The sequence below is a fragment of the Eleutherodactylus coqui genome, chromosome 6, assembly GCF_035609145.1.
Source record: "Eleutherodactylus coqui strain aEleCoq1 chromosome 6, aEleCoq1.hap1, whole genome shotgun sequence".
In the NCBI taxonomy this organism is placed as follows: Eukaryota; Metazoa; Chordata; class Amphibia; order Anura; family Eleutherodactylidae; genus Eleutherodactylus; species Eleutherodactylus coqui.
Genome location: NC_089842.1, coordinates 169,198,329 through 169,217,497, shown reverse-complemented (window position 1 = coordinate 169,217,497; position 19,169 = coordinate 169,198,329). Strand labels below are relative to the sequence as shown.

The 19,169-nt window shown below is 44.6% G+C and overlaps 1 protein-coding gene across 1 annotated transcript in view; it reads left to right on the top strand.

The window, feature by feature from the left end:
• SYNE2 (spectrin repeat containing nuclear envelope protein 2) overlaps positions 1–19,169 on the top strand; it is a 351,232-nt gene that overhangs the window by 273,868 nt on the left and 58,195 nt on the right. Inside the window, exons 86-90 of the mRNA XM_066608185.1 lie at positions 448–581; positions 2,348–2,552; positions 15,284–15,463; positions 17,950–18,078; positions 18,899–19,053. Of these exons, the coding sequence (XP_066464282.1) occupies positions 448–581; positions 2,348–2,552; positions 15,284–15,463; positions 17,950–18,078; positions 18,899–19,053 (803 nt within the window). The remainder of the gene's footprint in view (positions 1–447; positions 582–2,347; positions 2,553–15,283; positions 15,464–17,949; positions 18,079–18,898; positions 19,054–19,169) is intronic.

Below are 19,169 nucleotides of genomic sequence, written 5' to 3'. Positions count from 1 at the left end.
AACATGATATACCTTCTGAGCTTAATGAATGTCTTGGGCAGTGTAGTAAATGGAAAATACTGTTATAATACTTTTCCAAATAATAGCCAACGGGGTCAGACCTGTCCATCAGGCTGCCAGAGGGTCTACTGGTGGACTCTGGCTCGAACACAGTAACTCAAAAGATCCAGTAGAGTTTATCCCCATTTGAAGCTCCCTGGTCTCTTCTGCAAAATATGTACCAATGCTCTCCAACCATTGTTTAGGGCATTGTAATACTGATGGGACTTTTGGGTTTTCAGCAATAGGAACATTTATATAGAATTATGTAGAATAGAATTATATTAAAGTCTTAGTTTGTAATGTAATGCTTACCACCAAGGAAAGGATTACTAGTTGAATCACTCAGCTAATTTTGAGTGACTGATTTAATAACGTATCCTTGATATTACTGTTACTGTTCTGTAGGCTGTTCAGGAGGAAGTTGAGCAACATGAAGAAAAATGGAGTCAATTGAGGTCTTCTCTGAGTAGCTTGAAATCTCTCTCTAGTCAGTCGGCTCTGGACATTCAGGAGCAGGATTGCAAAAACATTCATGACAGGTCAGTGGTTTCTGGAATTAGGGGATATACCTCAAATACTGTCTTATTGTTCTTACCTCATGATTATGATATATACATTTATAGTATATCGTATGCTGATATATCGCAAATATCATATAAAAATTAAAGTTAAAATTGGCGGCAGTCTGATATGCCAACAGCAATACCCTACTGGCTGAAAGCAGAAAAGATCTAGAGCGATTCATCCTGAAAATTCAAGAAGAAAGTTAGAAAAAGAGTTTGCGACTCAACATGAAGAAATTGAAGGTGATGACAACCTCCAAAAATGGAATATGCAGCATAAAGATTTACAATAAAGCAATCACCACAGTCCAAGACTTTATTTTCCTTGGTTACAAGACTGACAGAACTGGGGACATAACACCTGAAACAAGATATTATTAACCCGTGGATGGAAAGCAATAATGAGCATGAATGTCATCTGGAAAAGTTAGGCTATCAGCACCGTAACTGAAGCCTGGCTAGTAATTAGTGCGACTGTCTTCCCCATAGCTTCTTATGGCTGTGAGACCTAGATATTCAAGACGATAGAATAAACTTCGAAACAGACTTGAAGACTCCTTTGAGTTGTGTTGGAAGAGATTGCTGCACACTGAGGTCAGCAACAATCACCAGCGAAGTAGTCCTGGATGACCTCAAGCCAAAGACTTCTCTAGAATTCAAGATCACCATGCAGAAACTATCCTACTTTGGCAATATAATGCACAGCAGTACACTTGCAAAGCCATTTGTGCTGGAAATGGTCAGTCGAAGTTGGAAGAAAGGTCACCCCAGAACTCATTGACTTGATACCATCAAAGCTGACACCATGAGCCTGAGTGAACTCAAGGAAGTAGTGATCAATAGATGTGTATGGAGGAACATGACCTAAAATCGATCTTGATTAAATGGTCAATTGAATTGAATATCACATGCATTGACAACATAATATTAATTCCAAAACAGTATTATTGTATATTGTTCATTCAGATTACCACACATGCAAATACCTAGATGATTATTTTACACATAACCAATAACAACTTTAAAAAGGTCTAACTGATTTTCGCTAGTGGAAATACTGAATGTTCCAATGGTCAGTATAATTACGTTAAAAACTTAGATTTGGCTAGTCATTCTAAAACTGGATTATTAGCAGTAATTTGCATATGACCATAAAGGGCAATGATTTTAGGTGGACAAATATTTTAACTGATCAGTCCACTAGAATAACATAATATGACTAAGTAATGGCACATTCAATGATCTAGACAGTGACATGGCTGTCTCCACCCTATAGATATTTGGAAGGTAAACCATATAGACTGGTAACGGCGGTGTTTGACACTTCTCTGCTAGGACTCACTGTGTGAGCATTTATGCTCCGTAACAGTGTTTTTCCCCAGCTAAGCTGAGGAGGGGGTCATTATCCCTCAAATGTGTTCTTTTTGCTGGGTTATAATTAGTAAACGAGAAGTTGGACTTTATCCATTTGCCTTAAATAGTTTGGGATGTTTGCACGGTCACCAGTTTCCTTCCTTCACACTTCAAATTACTATTACTATAAATCACTCCCTTAGTGGAATTGGTGTACCTTCTAGATTGACAGCACTTCCATGATTCCTTAACTATACAGTACGCTCTGTCAAGCCGCTAAGTCCTTAAAGTATTCAATTCAGGCGTAGCTCCACCGACTATTTCCTCTATATTCTCCCTCCATCCTATAGATGAGGTTTAGCTTAATTTTACTCTTTCTGCAATGACAGGTGGACTTCTGCAGTGGAGGAACTCTCCGAGCATCTACAAACAGCTAGGTCTCTACTACAGGTATGGGAGGATTACAATCGATCATGTTTGGAGCTGACACCACATATAGAGCAAGTGGAAGAAAAGTGTGAACAGCTCTTATGTGCTAAACTTTCTGAAGACCGAGCAAGTGACACCTTGGAACAACGGATACAGGATCTAAAAGTAAGTGGATATAATAACTAAGGACTAAATAAAAAAAATTCTAAAAAATCGTGTAAATGCAAAATGTCCTCCTAAGAAACCAGTCCAGTTCTAACAAATGTTTTTGTAGTGGTATGTTATTTTTTTCTATTTGCTATATTTTTTTTTACCCTTAAGAGGAATGTGTCATCAGAAAATGCTCTATTGTAGAAATCATGTTTTTACGTTATAAGAATTCTTTTTTAAAACTTTTTTTTACATTTTTGATGTCACAATCTACATGGACGGAAGTCCTAAAATTCAGCAGTTCTCACACTGCCCACTAATCTGAATAATAATCATTCAGTGTAAACGCTGTCGGTGACTAATGTCCCAATTAGATGGGACGAGTGTCGTCTAATCGACTGCACGAATAGAGCGTTTAGACAGGTGGAGTTCACTGCTGGATCGCGGGCTTCTCGCTCAGCACTTTAAATTCTTCCATATGTGAAGCACTGAGGGGGAGCGTTTACACTCAGTGAGAATCCCGCAACACAGCGGGTTATTATGCTGACTTTCAGTCAGCAATAACGAGAAGTGAACGAATAGTCAATGACTTTTTTTTTGCATTTACACTGAATAATTGCTCAATTATTTCTCTTGGAAGTATTTTGAGCGATAATAGTCCGGTGTAAATGGCCTTTAAATGACAAATCATGATTTGATTGCTTAGTATTCATCATTCAGTTTGTGCAGGCACAAAAAGCAAATAGTGATGAGCCTGTGTAAACAGGCAGCCATTCATCTTTGAACAATTGCCTGTTTACTGTGAATGGAGGTAGGCGGCTGGAACGATCTCCAGCCCACTCCACCTCCATTCACTGAGCAATCATGGCTCCAGTGTGGAAGCACAGGAGCGATTATCGCTGAGACGACTGTCAGATGCTTGAGCCCCAGACAATCGCCTTGTGTAAAAAGACCATAAGGGCCCTTTTACACAGGATGTTTATTGTTAACAATCGTTCAAATTTTCATGCTCCTGTGGGGATTTGAACAATATTTGTCCCATATAAATGCATTCAGCAACTGAATGACTGAACGACAATTGTTCAGTCATTCAGTTTCTGCATTTAGAAAACTGAATAACGTATTGTTCAAAGTACACAGCAGTCATTCACTTTTGAATAAAGGGCAGGGGGGAATATTCCTCGGCCACTCCACCTCCATGCCGGCAGTGCTGTGAGCAATACCAGCGATACTCCCTCCCGTGTAACAGCACAGTACCGAACATCACTGGGATGAGCTGCCAGGCATCGTTTGCCCGACAACTTGTTCTATGTAAATGGGCCTTAACTCTAATGTTAATCTGATACTTCCTGTTGTGTAGAGAGAAACAATCTTTGTAGTCATCTCATTATCATCGTATATTGGATTACCATGAAAGCTAACACCTATATATAGATAACCCAGGATCCACAGTTCACAAAAGGTGATATCTAGAGATGAGCGAGCACCAAAATGCTCGGGTGCTCGTTACTCGGGACGAAAATTTCGCGATGCTCGAGGGTTCGTTTCGAATAACGAACCCCATTGAAGTCAATGGGCGACCCGAGCATTTTTGTATATCGCCGATGCTTGCTAAGGTTTCCATTTGTGAAAATCTGGGCAATTCAAGAAAGTGATAGGAACGACACAGCAACGGATAGGGCAGGCGAGGGGTTACATGTTGGGCTGCATCTCAAGTTCCCAGGTCCCACTATTAAGCCACAATAGCGGCAAGAGTGGGCCCCCCCTCCCAACAATTTTTACTTCTGAAAAGCCCTCATTAGCAATGCATACCTTAGCTAAGCACCACACTACCTCCAACAAAGTACAATCACTGCCTGCATGACACTCCGCTGCCACTTCTCCTGGGTTACATGCTGCCCCCCCCCCCCCCCCGCACGACCCAGTGTCCACAGCGCACACCAAATTGTCCCTGCGCAGCCTTCAGCTGCCCTCATGCCACGCCACACTCATGTCTATTTATAAGTGCGTCTGCCATGAGGAGGAACCGCAGGCACACACTGCAGAGGGTTGGCACGGCTAGGCAGCGACCCTCTTTAAAAGGGGCGGGGCGATAGCCCACAATGCTGTACAGAAGCAATGAGAAATATAATCCTGTGCCACCGCCATCAGGAGCTGCACACGTGGGCATAGCAATGGGGAACCTATGTGCCACACACTATTCATTCTGTCAAGGTGTCTGCATGCCCCAGTCAGACTGCGGTTTTTTATAAATAGTCACAGGCAGGTACAACTGGGAATACCCAACTCCGCAATAGGAATTCCGTGTGCACCCACAGCATGGGTGGCTCCCTGGAACCCACCGGCTGTACATAAATGTATCCCATTGCAGTGCCCTGGACAGCAGAGCTAACGTCAGATTAAATGCAGGTGGGCTTCGGCCCACACTGCATGCCCCAACCTGACCGGGCTTTTTAATTCATAGACACAGGCAGGTACAACTCCCTATTGTGAAGTCCCTGTGGACCGACAGCATGGGTGGGTGCCAGGAAGCCACCGGTGGCACATAAATATATCCCATAGCATTGCCCATCACAGCTGAGGTAATGTCATGTTTAATGCAGGTGGGCTTCGGCCCACACTGCATGCCCCAGTCAGACTGGGGTTCTTTAGAAGTGGACACATGTAGTTACAACTCCGTGTGGACCGACAGCATGGGTGGCTCCCTGGAACCCACCAGCGGTACATAAATATATCCCATTGCATTGCCCATCACAGCTGAGGTAATGTCATGTTTAATGCAGGTGGGCAAAAAATTAATTGGATTACACTGTAGGCGAGGGCCCCAAAAAATTGGTGTACCAACAGTACTAATGTACCTCAGAAAAATTGCCCATGCCCAACCAAGAGGGCAGGTGAAACCCATTAATCGCTTTGGTTAATGTGGCTTAATTGGTAACTAGGCCTGGAGGCAGCCCAGTTAAAATAAAAATTGGTTGAGGTGAAAGTTTCAACGCTTTAATGAGCATTGAAACGTATAAAAATTGTTTACAAAAATTATATGACTGAGCCTTGTGGGCCTAAGAAAAATTGGCCGTTCGGCGTGATTACGTCAGGTTTCAGGAGGAGGAGCAGGAGGAGGAGGAGGAATATTATACACAGATTGATGAAGCAAAAATGTCCCCGTTTTTGATGGTGATAGAGAACGATGCTTCCATCCGCGGGTGCAGCCTACGTATTGCTTAGGTATCGCTGCTGTCCGCTGGTGAAGAAGAGAAGTCTGGGGAAATCCAGGCTTTGTTCATCTTGATGAGTGTAAGCCTGTCGGCACTGTTGGTTGACAGGCGGGTACGCTTATCCGTGATGATTCCCCCAGCCACACTAAACACACTCTCTGACAAGACGCTAGCCGCAGGACAAGCAAGCACCTCCAGGGCATACAGCGCGAGTTCAGGCCACGTGTCCAGCTTCGACACCCAGTAGTTGTAGGGGGCAGAGGCGTCACCGAGGACGGTCATGCGATCGGCTACGTACTCCCTCACCATCCTTTTACAGTGCTCCCGCCAACTCAGCCTTGACTGGGGAGCGGTGACACAGTCTTGCTGGGGAGCCATAAAGCTGGCAAAGGCCTTGGAGAATGTTCCCCTGCCTGCGCTGTACATGCTGCCTGATCTCTGCGCCTCCCCTGCTACCTGGCCCTCGGAACTGCGCCTTCTGCCACTAGCGCTGTCGGATGGGAATGTTACCATCAGTTTGTCCGCCAGGGTCCTGTGGTATAGCATCACTCTCGAACCCCTTTCCTCTTCGGGTATTAGAGGGGAAAGGTTCTCCTTATACCGTGGGTCGAGCAGTGTGTACACCCAGTAATCCGTAGTGGCCAGAATGCGTGTAACGCGAGGGTCACGAGAAAGGCATCCTAACATGAAGTCAGGGTACCTGTACGCAACACATGGCTGTCCTCACTAGGAAGATCACTTTCAGGATCCTCCTCCTCCTCCGGCCATACACGCTGAAAGGATGACAGGCAAGCAGCATGGGTACCCTCAGCAGTGGGCCAAGCTGTCTCTTCCCCCTCCTCCTCATGCTCCTCCCCCTCCTCCTCAACGCGCTGAGATATAGACATGAGGGTGCTCTGACTATCCAGCGACATACTGTCTTCCCCCGCCTCCGTTTCCGAGTGCAAAGTGTCTGCCTTTATGCTTTGCAGGGAATTTCTCAAGAGGCATAGCAGAGGAATGGTGACGCTAATGATTGCAGCATCCCCGCTCACCATCTGGGTAGACTCCTCAAAGTTTCCAAGGACCTGGCAGATGGCTGCCAACCAGGCCCACTCTTCTGTAAAGAATTGAGGAGGCTGACTCCCACTACGCCGCCCATGTTGGAGTTGGTATTCCACTATAGCTCTACGCTGCTCATAGAGTCTAGCCAACATGTGGAGCGTAGAGTTCCACCGTGTGGGCACGTCGCACAGCAGTCGGTGCACTGGCAGATTAAACCAATGTTGAAGGGTCCGCAGGGTGGCAGCGTCCGTCTTGGAGTTGCGGAAATGTGCGCTGACCCGGCGCACCTTTCCGAGCAGGTATGACAAGTGTGGGTAGCTTTTCAGAAAGTGCTGAACCACCAAATTAAAGACATGGGCCAGGCATGGCACGTGCGTGAGGCTGCCGAGCTGCAGAGCCGCCACCAGGTTACGGCCGTTGTCACACACGACCATGCCCGGTTGGAGGCTCAGCGGCGAAAGCCAGCGGTCGGTCTGCTCTGTCAGACCCTGCAGCAGTTCGTGGGCCGTGTGCCTCTTCTCTCCTAAGCTGAGTAGTTTCAGCACGGCCTGCTGACGCTTGCCCACCGCTGTGCTGCCACGCCGCGCGACAGCGACTGCTGGCGACCTGCTGCTGCTGACACATCTTGATTGCGAGACAGAGGTTGCGTTGGAGGAGGAGGAGGGTGGTTTAGTGGAGGAAGCATACACCGCCGCAGATACCAGCACCGAGCTGGGGCCCGCAATTCTGGGGGTGGGTAGGACGTGAGCGGTCCCAGGCTCTGACTCGGTCCCAGCCTCCACTAAATTCACCCAATGTGCCGTCAGGGAGATATAGTGGCCCTGCCCGCCTGTGCTTGTCCACGTGTCGATTGTTAAGTGGACCTTGGCAGTAACCGCGTTGGTGAGGGCGCGTACAATGTTGCGGGAGACGTGCTCGTGCAGGGCTGGGACAGCACATCGGGAAAAGTAGTGGCAACTGGGAACCGAGTAGCGCGGGGCCGCCGCCGCCATCATGCTTTTGAAAGCCTCCGTTTCCACAAGCCTATACGGCAGCATCTCCAGGCTGATCAATTTGGCAATGTGCACGTTTAACACTTGAGCGTGCGGGTGCGTGGCGGCGTACTTGCGCTTGCGCTCAAACAGTGGCGCTGGCGACGTCTGGACGCTGCGCTGAGAGACATTGCTGGATGGGGCCGAGGACAGCGGAGGTGAGGGTGTGGGTGCAGGCCAGGACACGGTAGTGCCTGTGTCCTCAGAGGGGGGTTGGATCTCAGTGGCAGGTTGGGGCACAGGGGGAGAGGCAGTGGTGCAAACCGGAGGCGGTGAACGGCCTTCGTCCCACCTTGTGGGGTGCTTGGCCATCATATGCCTGCGCATGCTGGTGGTGGTGGCTCCCCAGCTGATCTTGGCGCGACAAAGGTTGCACACCACTGTTTGTCGGTCATCAGGCGTCTCTGTGAAAAACTGCCACACCGTAGAGCACCTTGACCTCTGCAGGGTGGCATGGCGCGAGGGGGCGCTTTGGGAAACAGTTGGTGGATTATTCGGTCTGGCCCTGCCTCTACCCCTGGCCACCGCACTGGCTAGGCCTGTGCCCACACCCTGACTTGGGCCTCCGCGTCCTCGTCCACGTCCTCTAGGCCTACCCCTACCCCTCAGCATGCTGTATTACCAGTAGTGCAGAAACAGAACGCTGTAATTAAATGTGCCACTTACTGGCCTGTGGTTGGAGGCTGACTTCACTTACGGAACGCACAGCAGAGACAGGAAATAATTTTGCGCAAGCCTGCTGTAACACTTAGCTGGCTGCATATGAATTAGGACAACTACCCCCAGCACAGACCCAGTACATTGAGGACGGTCACAGGCAGCCCAAATAGATTTTTTTTCCCAAATGTTTTTGGAAAGGCCCACTGCCTATATACACTGTATATGTCTTCCCTCTCTGCGTCACCACTACTGGCCCTCGAGTATGTAAAATAACTGCAAACTGTTGCACTGTGGACTGGAATACAGCGGTGATGTAACAGCCAACACAGAGCCAGGAAATAATTTTGCGCAAGCCTGCTGTAACACTTAGCTGGCTGCGTATGAATTAGGACAACTACCCCCAGCACAGACCCAGTACACTGAGGACGGTCACAGGCAGCCCAAATAGATTTTTTTTCCCAAATGTTTTTGGAAAGGCCCACTGCCTATATTCAATAAATATGTCTTCTGTCCCTGCCTCACCACCACTACTGGCCCTGGACTATGTATAATTACTGCAGGGCGCAATGCTCTGCACGGCCGATATACGAAAAAAAAAAAAGTGCAACACTGCAAAAAGCAGCCTCCACACTACTGCACACGGTTAGATGTGGCCCTAAGAAGGACCGTTGGGGTTCTTGAAGCCTAAAATACTCCTAACACTCTCCCTATAGCAACTCCAGCAAGACAGCACTTTCCCTGATCTCTGTCAGAACGCATCTGTGGCGAGCCGCGGGAGGGGCCGATTTTTATACTCAGGTGACACCTGATCTCGCCAGCCACTCACTGCAGGGGGGTGGTATAGGGCTTGAACGTCGCAGGGGGAAGTTGTAATGCCTTCCCTGTCTTTCTATTGGCCAGAAAAGCGCGCTAACGTCTCAGAGATGAAAGTGAAAGTAACTCGAACATCGCGTGGTGCTCGTTTCAAATAACGAGCATCTCGAACACGCTAATACTCGAACGAGTATCAAGCTTGGACAAGTACGTTCGCTCATCTCTAGTGATATCTACTCCCCCTCCCTGCACAATGACCTCTGTACATGTCACATAGCATGTCTAAAACAGTTTCCCATATAAGTCATTAGGTCAACTTCTATCTATTGAGTGAATGGCCATGACACTGCTATAAAGCTTCTCTCTAAATGCTATTAACTGCTTCTAATGGCCCATTTACACGCAATGATTATCACTCAAAATTCGTTCAAACGATGGCATATGAGCAATAATCGTTGAGTGTAAACGCTGCCATTGTTCACTCTTCAGCTGAACGATGATTTTAAAGGGAACTTAAAATGCATCTTTCAGCCGGAGGGAGATAACAGGGACCGCACATTGTGTTCTCAGCAGGTGCTGGAGATTACATTGTATTCTGTGTACAGCCCATGTGAGAACAATGGAGCTGTGTGCAAAGCTTAGACCACATGCTGTGCTTTGCAAACAGCTCTCGGAGGCCCTTTTACACGCAGATGAAGCTGATAAAGTCCATTTACACTTTATGCAAAACGATTGCTAAAACTGTCAATCTTTCAATCTTTTGAAAGATTGTCTTTGCTTGTAAATGGGCCTAAAGACAAGATGGCCACCCCCGTAGACATGTATAGACTATAAAATAAATTATAAAAAACTACAATCAGAAAATAAAAACCGACTTCAGTGTCCATCCCTTCTCTTGTCATTTTGTATTTGTATCTCATAAACTGAATAAAAAGTAGTCCATTCATACTAGCGTCCAAGTGAAGCAAATGGTCTGTGGTAGAAAGTGATTTTGTCCGTTATTAGCACAGCTCTGTAGTGTCCAAATCATGTGGTGTGCAGTATAAACAGTGGTAGTGTTTCGTGAAATTGGTCAGAAGACACCACAATGTGGTAGAAGAGTGTTGTTGTATCAAGGAGATATGTGTCCAAAGTAGTGACCAAAATTGCTATTATGTTTCAATAGTAAATGACTGCGTTAACGGCCAAATCAGCAGACGTTTGTAGTAGTAACAATACTTGAAATCCATTCCCAGTGCCAGGGTTTCCTGCTGCATTTGCAACCTTCTGGATACAAGTCAGTCCCAAATGAGGCAAGAATTATTCTAGGCAGTTGCTGAAGGAGCACAATTCATGCTTGGTAACCAGTTTCAAACAAAACAGGAATTACTTCAAGCAGATTTTGGGCTTTTTCTGTAGATGTAACTGCATGCTCTGGAAAGGGTTGGCCACAAGAGACCCTTAGACATCTGCTGACAAAGAAACTTGCCTACAGTGGACTAAGCACTGGACTAGATAAAAGGAAAATCATAATATGGTCAGAAGACTTGTGGTTTTGCTTTAACTAAAATAATTTAAAGTAGCAGGCCTACCAAAACTATCATTAAAAGAGTTGTCTCACTTCTAGCTGCTTTGTTGTAGGAAGCAGAGAGCTCTCTACACTGCACAATGGCCTGGGTTGCTACTGTAGGCCAATTCACTTCAGTAGAACTCAGCCTGCAGTACCAAACTGGGCCACTGCACAATGTACAGAGCTGCCTGCTTCCTGCAGCAAAACTACTAGAAGTCGGACAGCATCTTTTAAAGGGGATGTCCAGGGTTAGAAAAAAAAGGGTTTCTTTTGTGCAGTAATAGTGCCACACCTGTGTCTAGTATTGTAGTAACAGTATCAGAGGTTGTGTTTGGTATTGCAGCTCAGTTAGCGTAAATCTCACTGACCACCGTTAGATAGACATGTTTTTTTGGAAGAAAGCAGTCATGTTTTTCTAATCTTATCCTTTAAGTGTTCCATCAAGACTGTAATATTCGTGTTGCGCAAGCACTTTTTGGTGGTATATAAATCAAAGTGTTAGGTATTTGGTTAAAGTACATTGACCAGAAAGTCTGAAGAGCGATTGAGATGTTGCCTGATTTCCCATCAATACTGAGAGTGCAAATATAGGTTATTGGTTCTGGAGACTGCCAGGTGCTGTTGTCACAAGAAGAGGCACAGGAGAGGCTGCAGACTGCGCCCTGTGCAGCTGCAGGCAGCATGTCACATGCAGTGTCCATACTGAAGCCACCAGTAGGGAAGGCAGGGATGTCCGGTTGGGAACCTCTTCAGATCCCCTACAGGAACATTATCACTCACGGCAGAATGCATAGTAGATTTTTTGGGGGTTTGTATTGTTCTTAGGTGACATCCTGAGCACAATCTGCCCAGTATTTTATTATTTGGAAGCTGATAATAACTATTCATAGAATCATGATTACAGGTCAGAATTCACATAGAAAACTATGGCTGTCGATGGCTTTTCTCATTGTAACTACTAGTCGAATTTACAACGGACCAGAGGAAATTGGGAAGGCTTGCCCTGACAACCTGGTCTCCGTCCATCACTGGTTAACTTCATAGAGACTTGTAGCTAGTGGTTCATGAAAGCATGTGAAAGAAATCACTTGGGTGATCATATTAGTCGCTGTCTGCAGCCCTCGTTATGTTGATATTCTGTGATACCAGTAATTGACCTTCTATATGTAGAATGTGCTATTATTGTACTTGATGATTTATATTATTGTGGTTTATTCCAAGATTTTTTCACATTACAGTAAATATCTTTAGTGGAATATTCCCGACATCTATTCCCACTGACATGCCTTCTGCTTGCCGGCTGCAGATTGGTCTCTTGTTTACAAGCTCATCTAAGCCTTGGCAGCTGGCAGATCTAGACCAGGTCAGCTCAGTCTCAGACATTCGTTTCCCAGAAAGCTTCAATCATCATTTGTAATCTTTGTCATGGCTTTTTTTTTTCTGTGCCCATTGGCTCTGGGTGGCGAAATTAACTCACAGCTGTAATACCCAGATGTCACTCAACTTCAGATATCCATAATGAAATTTTATCTGACTTGATACGAAAGACTGCTTATTCTGCTGCATGGTTGCTCCTGCTGAGGAGCCATTCGTAATTATTGACTCTTAGAAACTTAAGAAAAATGGTTTTCGAGGTTATAAAACTGCACAGCATATTGCTAGTATGCAGTGCACATGTCTTGATATAGTATTCTTCTCTTCAGGGTGCCTAGTAGTACTTTTGCCACCATTAAACATGGCATTACTTGCAGACCTGGCTCCAGATGCAGGTCAACCATTAGAGTCACATTGTTCCATAGGGCCCATTGTCTACTCCACCTCCACAAGTCGCATGCTTGCCAATGTTACAGAGGGTCCCCCAAGCACATCGAGCCCTGGCACCTGCCCAGGCTTTCCTGGTGCTGATGCCAACTAAGCCTTAGGTATGCAGAGTATTGTAAATGATCCTGAAAATGTAAAAAATTAAATATACAGTATCCTTCTGCTGAGTAACAATCAATATGTCTGCTATAATACTATGCACAAGGCTTGTTGCCAAACTTTCCTGTCCTGGCAGGTATATTTGACTATTTTAAGAAGCAGTATGAGAGTATCTTTGTCATTCTGGACCATTCTGGAAAGTTGGATTTTATTATTCTTTTTAATCTACTTACAGCAGTTCTCCTTTAACCCTTTCCAATCCACTGTCTGACGTCTAAAGACATTCTAATTAAAGGCTGTACGGCTCTGATGTCAGAAGACGTCCAGCAGGGTATTCTTACTGTAGATTACTCGCTGCTCTGTTGTCAGGAGGCCTCTCTGGCATGTCACATACTGCAGTACTGGCTCTAGCCAGCAGATGGCGCCATTGTATAATGGCAGAAAGAGCAAGCCCCCTAGGAAACCCTGAATCCAAAATTGGATTGCAAAGGGTTAAAACCACTAAAGAAATAGCAGTTTTTCTGAAGAACAATCTAGCAGTTATGGAGGAAAATTATTTCCCATGCAGTCACCAGAACAAAACATGTGCTTCTTTGAGATTGAGCTATATTTGTGCAAGGGAAAAGAGGAGTTGGTTGCCTTTACCAATTAGGCTGCTCTTTTTATCTTCCAATGTGCTTTTAAAAGATGAGAACGGTAGTCTGCTGGTTATTGATAACTGCTATGCAAAATGTGATACATCTTAGGGCCCTTTTACACGGAACAAAAATCGCTTAGTTTTATGCTGGAACCTGCAAAGCGGAATGATCAGTGTAAACACTGCCAGCGATTGAATGATGAATGATAATTGCTTCTTGTTTACCATTCCTTCAGTTTAGGCAGGCATAAAGATCAAGCACTGATCGGCCTGTGTCATTTATCTATGATGATTATTGTAAATGTAGGTGGGCGCCCAGGAGCTGTGCCTGCAGTTACAAGTGCCGGTCACCCACTGCACAGAGGTCAGCGCGGAGACTTCCACTGCTTCGGCTCTGACCTTTGTGTATTTGCGTCGCTGTTAGCAGACACACCGATCAGCTGATCGGTCGGGGTCCCAAACAACGGACCCTAGCTAGAGATGAGCTAACACACGCTCGGATAAGGCAGTTACTCAAGCGAGCATCGCTCTTGAGTAACTGCATTCCCTTCCAAGCAGGCTCTCACTCTCCCCCCGCTCCCCCTGCCGCCCCCTTCCCCAAGCCTGCTCGGATGAGAATGCAGTTACTCGAGAAGAGCGATACTCGCTCTAGTAACTGCCTTATCCAAGTGTGCTCGCTCATCTCTAACCCTAGCCAATCAACTATTGATGACCTATTCTAAGTATAGGTCATCAATAGTATTCACCTTAGAAAACCCCTTTAAGGCTGCCTGCACACAGCGAATCACTTGTGGGCTTTCCAATTAAATGGCGTGGACTTGACTGCAGATTTTGTTGCGGGTTTGTACTTCAAGAATTGAAATCTTCAGCTTAAATAGGCATGCAGTGGAATCTAGAATCTGCAAGGGTTTTCAAAAATGCTGCAGATTCGGTGCAGAAATCTACCACTTCATGTGAAGGAGATTTTTGAAACCTCTTCACTGCTTGTACTGTAAATGCTGCAGAACTTCCACATAAAAATCTGCTGCAAATATTCTGCAGCATTTACACTATACGTTAAGACAGCCTAGAGGTCTGTTCATGAGTACTTATCAAAATTCCATTTTTGTGCAATTGCAGCACTTTAGCAAAGTTTTCCGAAAATCCATTTTTTTTTTCTTTTTTGGTAGGGGGAGGATGAGAAACTAATGCTGGTATTGTGTAGTGATAAAATAATGTCACCACAATGCCTACATAATGCTATATAGGGCCCTATTAATATTGATATACATTGCCTAAATACCATACAGTGCAGTACCCAGTGCAGTAACCACATTATCAGAGACTTAAAGTTACTATGAATCCTCCTGAGGGTGATAATGACCCCGTCTTGGGGTATTTGTCCTCCTTGCTCTCCCTATAATCTAACCCTAGGAATGTGCTGTACAAAACATCCATTCTGGAAGGAAGATAAAATCCACGGATAAGTCCAGCGCTCCAGTAAAATCCATTATAAAAGTCCCCAGCTTTGTTGAAATCAAATTGCAGATGAAATCATTTTTGAAGATTTGACTTTTTACACATTTCAAACTCTTGTTCTTAATATACTGGGATTAAGACTGTGGGTTTGAGACACTGAAGAAGTCGATCGTTCGTTGAAAATGAATTTATCTGCTGTTTGATTTCAATAAAACTGTGACATTTATCATGGATTTCCTGGAGCGCTGGACTTAACCTTGAACTTTGGATTTATCACCTTCCTCGAGTTGCCATGCACCCAAGGAGAAACAAATCTGTCGACCGTGATGAGCCGACTGCTTTCTTTTACTACTTGATAAGATAAAATTAATGATTTTTCTTCTGTTTAAAAACCTGTTATTTGTCTTGGTTTCGTACAGGCGCTGGAACAACATCTGCAGGGGCTCAGGGCGCACAACCTGCAGGTTTCTGAGCTGTCAGACAAGGTGTTGAGGCAAAATCGTGCGGCCATAGATGTCATCCAGTCAGAGAGACAAAACACTTCGCACAGAATAGCTCACTTGGAGAGGAGTGTGTCTTCAAAGGCCACTGAGCTGATGGTACGAAGAAAAAATGATATTTGTTCTTTACCTAAAAGCAAAAAAAAAAGAGCTCTCGCTGTGACAGATATTAAAGGCAAAGCTGAAGCCTTCTATTCCAGCTAGTATAGTACATGATAAAAACATGGAAATTTGCAAAAAACTTTAAATTATTTTTGAAAGTGTAGAAATCTTGGAGGTTTGATGTGGGGCTATATAGTTTAAGGAGGTCAGAAACGCTATCTTTTCTCCTTAGGGAGAGCACCTAAACGGTGAGTGAGGAGACTCAGAAGGCCATTCATGCTCCTCTGGGTAATATGCAAATAAGGGAGATGGAATAATACCTCCACAGTGCCACCTATCGGAGAGGAAGCACCGCCTATAGGAATGCTGCCTTCCAATAGGTGGCACTGTGGAGGTATTATTCCATCTTCCTTATTTGCATAGTTTAAGGAAACATATAGTAAATGCCGCATTTTAAAATAAGTATGTTGCCCATAGCTACTAATCGCAGATCTCATTTCACCAATCTTGTCAAATAAGCAATTTTAGTACAGCAATTGTAACTGTGCGCCAACACCTTGTGGACCCTTAGTCCATTCAGCCACATAAGAAAGCAGTATTATACTGTATGTAGAGTAGGTGCGTTACTTGGGTATCCCTATTATGGCTATTCAAAAATATACGTTTTACTTACTTTTCTGTGACCCACTAGTAATCCAGAACATTTGATAATCTGGCATATGTCAGGTCTTGTTGTTGTCAAATTGCAGGAATTTTCTGCTATCGATCTTATACAACTTATCACTATTAAATATGATGATATTTAGATGGATGGCCAGGTATAGATTGCGCATTACGGCCCCAGAAATGCAAGCTTACCTGACTAGAGCGCAGCAACCTAATTGATAGCTATAGTCAGCATTAATTTTCTGAAAGTACAGTACACAAAAATGTGTACAATTTGACCATGTATAAAACAGTGTAAAGGAAAGTAGAAATCATATGAAACATCTATTAGTTTACTTTCCTCTTCTGCCGCCTTCTACTTCATAAACATTTCATATGTTTCCAGGCTCCACAAACTACTATAGGTAGGTAGATTTTAGACAGTGCTCTACCAAAAGTAATCCGACACCTGAGGAAAAATCAAAAGTAATAATTGTTTCCATATGTTAATACTTAGTGGAGTCTACTTTAACCCTAATGACATTGGATACTCTCCGTGACATTTGAGCTGTGGTGCTGGTGAAACCTGCTGCATATACCCTGGACGGTGAGAGTAACAAACAGAGAAGTCCTGAATCGTATAAGACCTGATATATCACTGCATGGCAAGATGACCAGACTCAGAATCGCGGATTTTGGTCATGTAATGCGAGCATGGTCGCTAGAAAAATCTATAATGCTTGGACAGATCAGTGGCAAAAGAAGACCCGGCCGCCAAATAACACGATGACTGATACTGGCATGGATATCACACAACTGAAAGAAGCAGTGCAAAACCGAAAAACATGGAGGGAGATCGCCTTTAGGGTCGCCGAGGGTTGTGAACGACTAAACGGCTAACAACAACTCTCCGTGACATAGTTTCTGCTAATGTGTGGTACTCTTCAGCTGGTATTTCCCTCCATTCATCCTGCAAACATCTGGTGAGGTCTCTCAAAGTAGATGTGTCAGTCCTTCTACAATGGTGAAAGCAGTGTTGTCACTGCTTTCACCAAGCAGTTGAGCCTTAGAAGATATTCTATGAAGGGACGAATTGCACTACTCCATCTTCAAATCAGATGGACATACTTTGTCACAAATTAGATGCTGTTTTACGTTGATTTGAGGATATGGATGTTCCACGATTTGACTGGCTGCACAGAGTCCTGCCTTGAACCCTACTGAACATCTTTGGGATGAACTGCATTGTCTGTTCAGGAATATGAACAGTGCTCACCATCTTTGAGTAAATTCGCCATAAGTTTGCAGGATGAATGGAGGGAAATATAGGCTGAAGTGTATCAGATTTAGTAGAAAATATGCCACGGAGAGTAACCAATGTCGTTTGGGCCAAAGGAGACCCCACTAAGTATTAAACATATGTAAGTAAATACTACTATTGAATGTTGCTCAGGTGTCTAATTACTATTGGTAGGATGGTGTATTTCTACCCTATCATAGTGATCATTGACTTTGATGGCTACTTGCATCAAATTTAGCTGTCAATCTTTGCTTTGCCTTGACCATCTGACTGCTACTCGTCAGTAGAGGAGCATAATGGTCCTTTTAGCTGTATTGATTGTAGGACGACTTATACTTGTACATTTATTTTACAAAACCGTTCACTAAGCAGAGCTAAGTGGAGTGATACAAACAGACATCTTTACATATCTAATGAAAAGTCTTCCCTAAAGGGACATATTCATTACTAGCTAAGCATTAGATTAGGTGTATTATCAAGCATTTCCATTTACTAAGGAACTTGGGATTTTTCCTTAATGTATTATCTGCATTTCTAGTCTATTCAGAATGAAGTCGAATCCTTCAAGAGTGACCTAGATAAACTCCAGTCACGCATCAAGTCATCATCCGATGCTGTCAGCCATGTATGTCCTACTAAGGAGGAGGAGAGGTCCGAAGTGATCAAGGTAAATGTGTATGGATTAGAAAGAAATTACAGAGATTGAGTCGCTTTTAAATAAACTAGACCTTAGGATAAGCCGTCAATGTTTGTGGAGCCTTGACCAATCAGTACAATGCAGGGGCTGTGGCGTTCCTACAAGTGCCGCTTCCTTTTACGATTTACACAGGTACAGCAGTTAGTCCATATGGGTAGCTGTGCTTGGTACTTAAAGGGGTATTCCAGTTGCAACATGTTATCGCCTATCCGCAGATTATAGGATAACTAGCTGATTAGTAGAGGTCAGACCACTGGAACCCACCACCAGTCCCGAGAAGGGGGTCCAGTTGGTACCCAAATGGAAGGAGAGGAGTTTGGGCATGCGTATCACCGCTCCATTCATTTGAATGAGAGTGCCAGAGATTGCCAAGTGTTTGAACTGGGCAATCTCCAACACTTTCATAGAAATTAATCAAGCAGTGGTGTGCCTGCGTAACCTCCACTCCATTCATTTGGGGACCAACAGGTCCCCCATTTTCAGGATTGTTGGTGGTCCCAGCAGTCAGACTACCACTAGTCGGCTATCGGAATACCCCTTTTAAGATTTTTTAATTCATCCTATTCACATGCATGAGATGTGCGGAAGTACCAGTACAGCGACCTATACGGTAGAGATTCTGTGTCAGTGCAAGCAATGAAAAAGGCAGCAATTGGAGGGGCTCTTCAATGTGCAGCTAATCAGGGTTCACAGAGGTCAGACCCCCACCAATTAAACATTGATGGCCTATCTTAAGGACAGTCCATGAGTGTCCCAGAGAACCGCTATAAGTTGTTTGTTTTTCTTGTAGAAGAACCTCTTGGAACTCACTGCAGTAACCTCTGATGTTGAGCGTTTGAATGAAGAGATGTTCACTCTTCCCCTCGGAGATCACACTCAGATGTCATTGCAGAATCTGAACCGTATGTGGGCTCAAACAATAGCCACAGCCCTTGAAGACTGCAGGTCAGTACGGAAAGATAATCGTTATGTGTAAAAGTTTCACGAAAGATCATATCCTGTAAATTCCATAGGCCTCAGTGACCCTACATCCATGGTTATATAACATCACATGGCTGCGC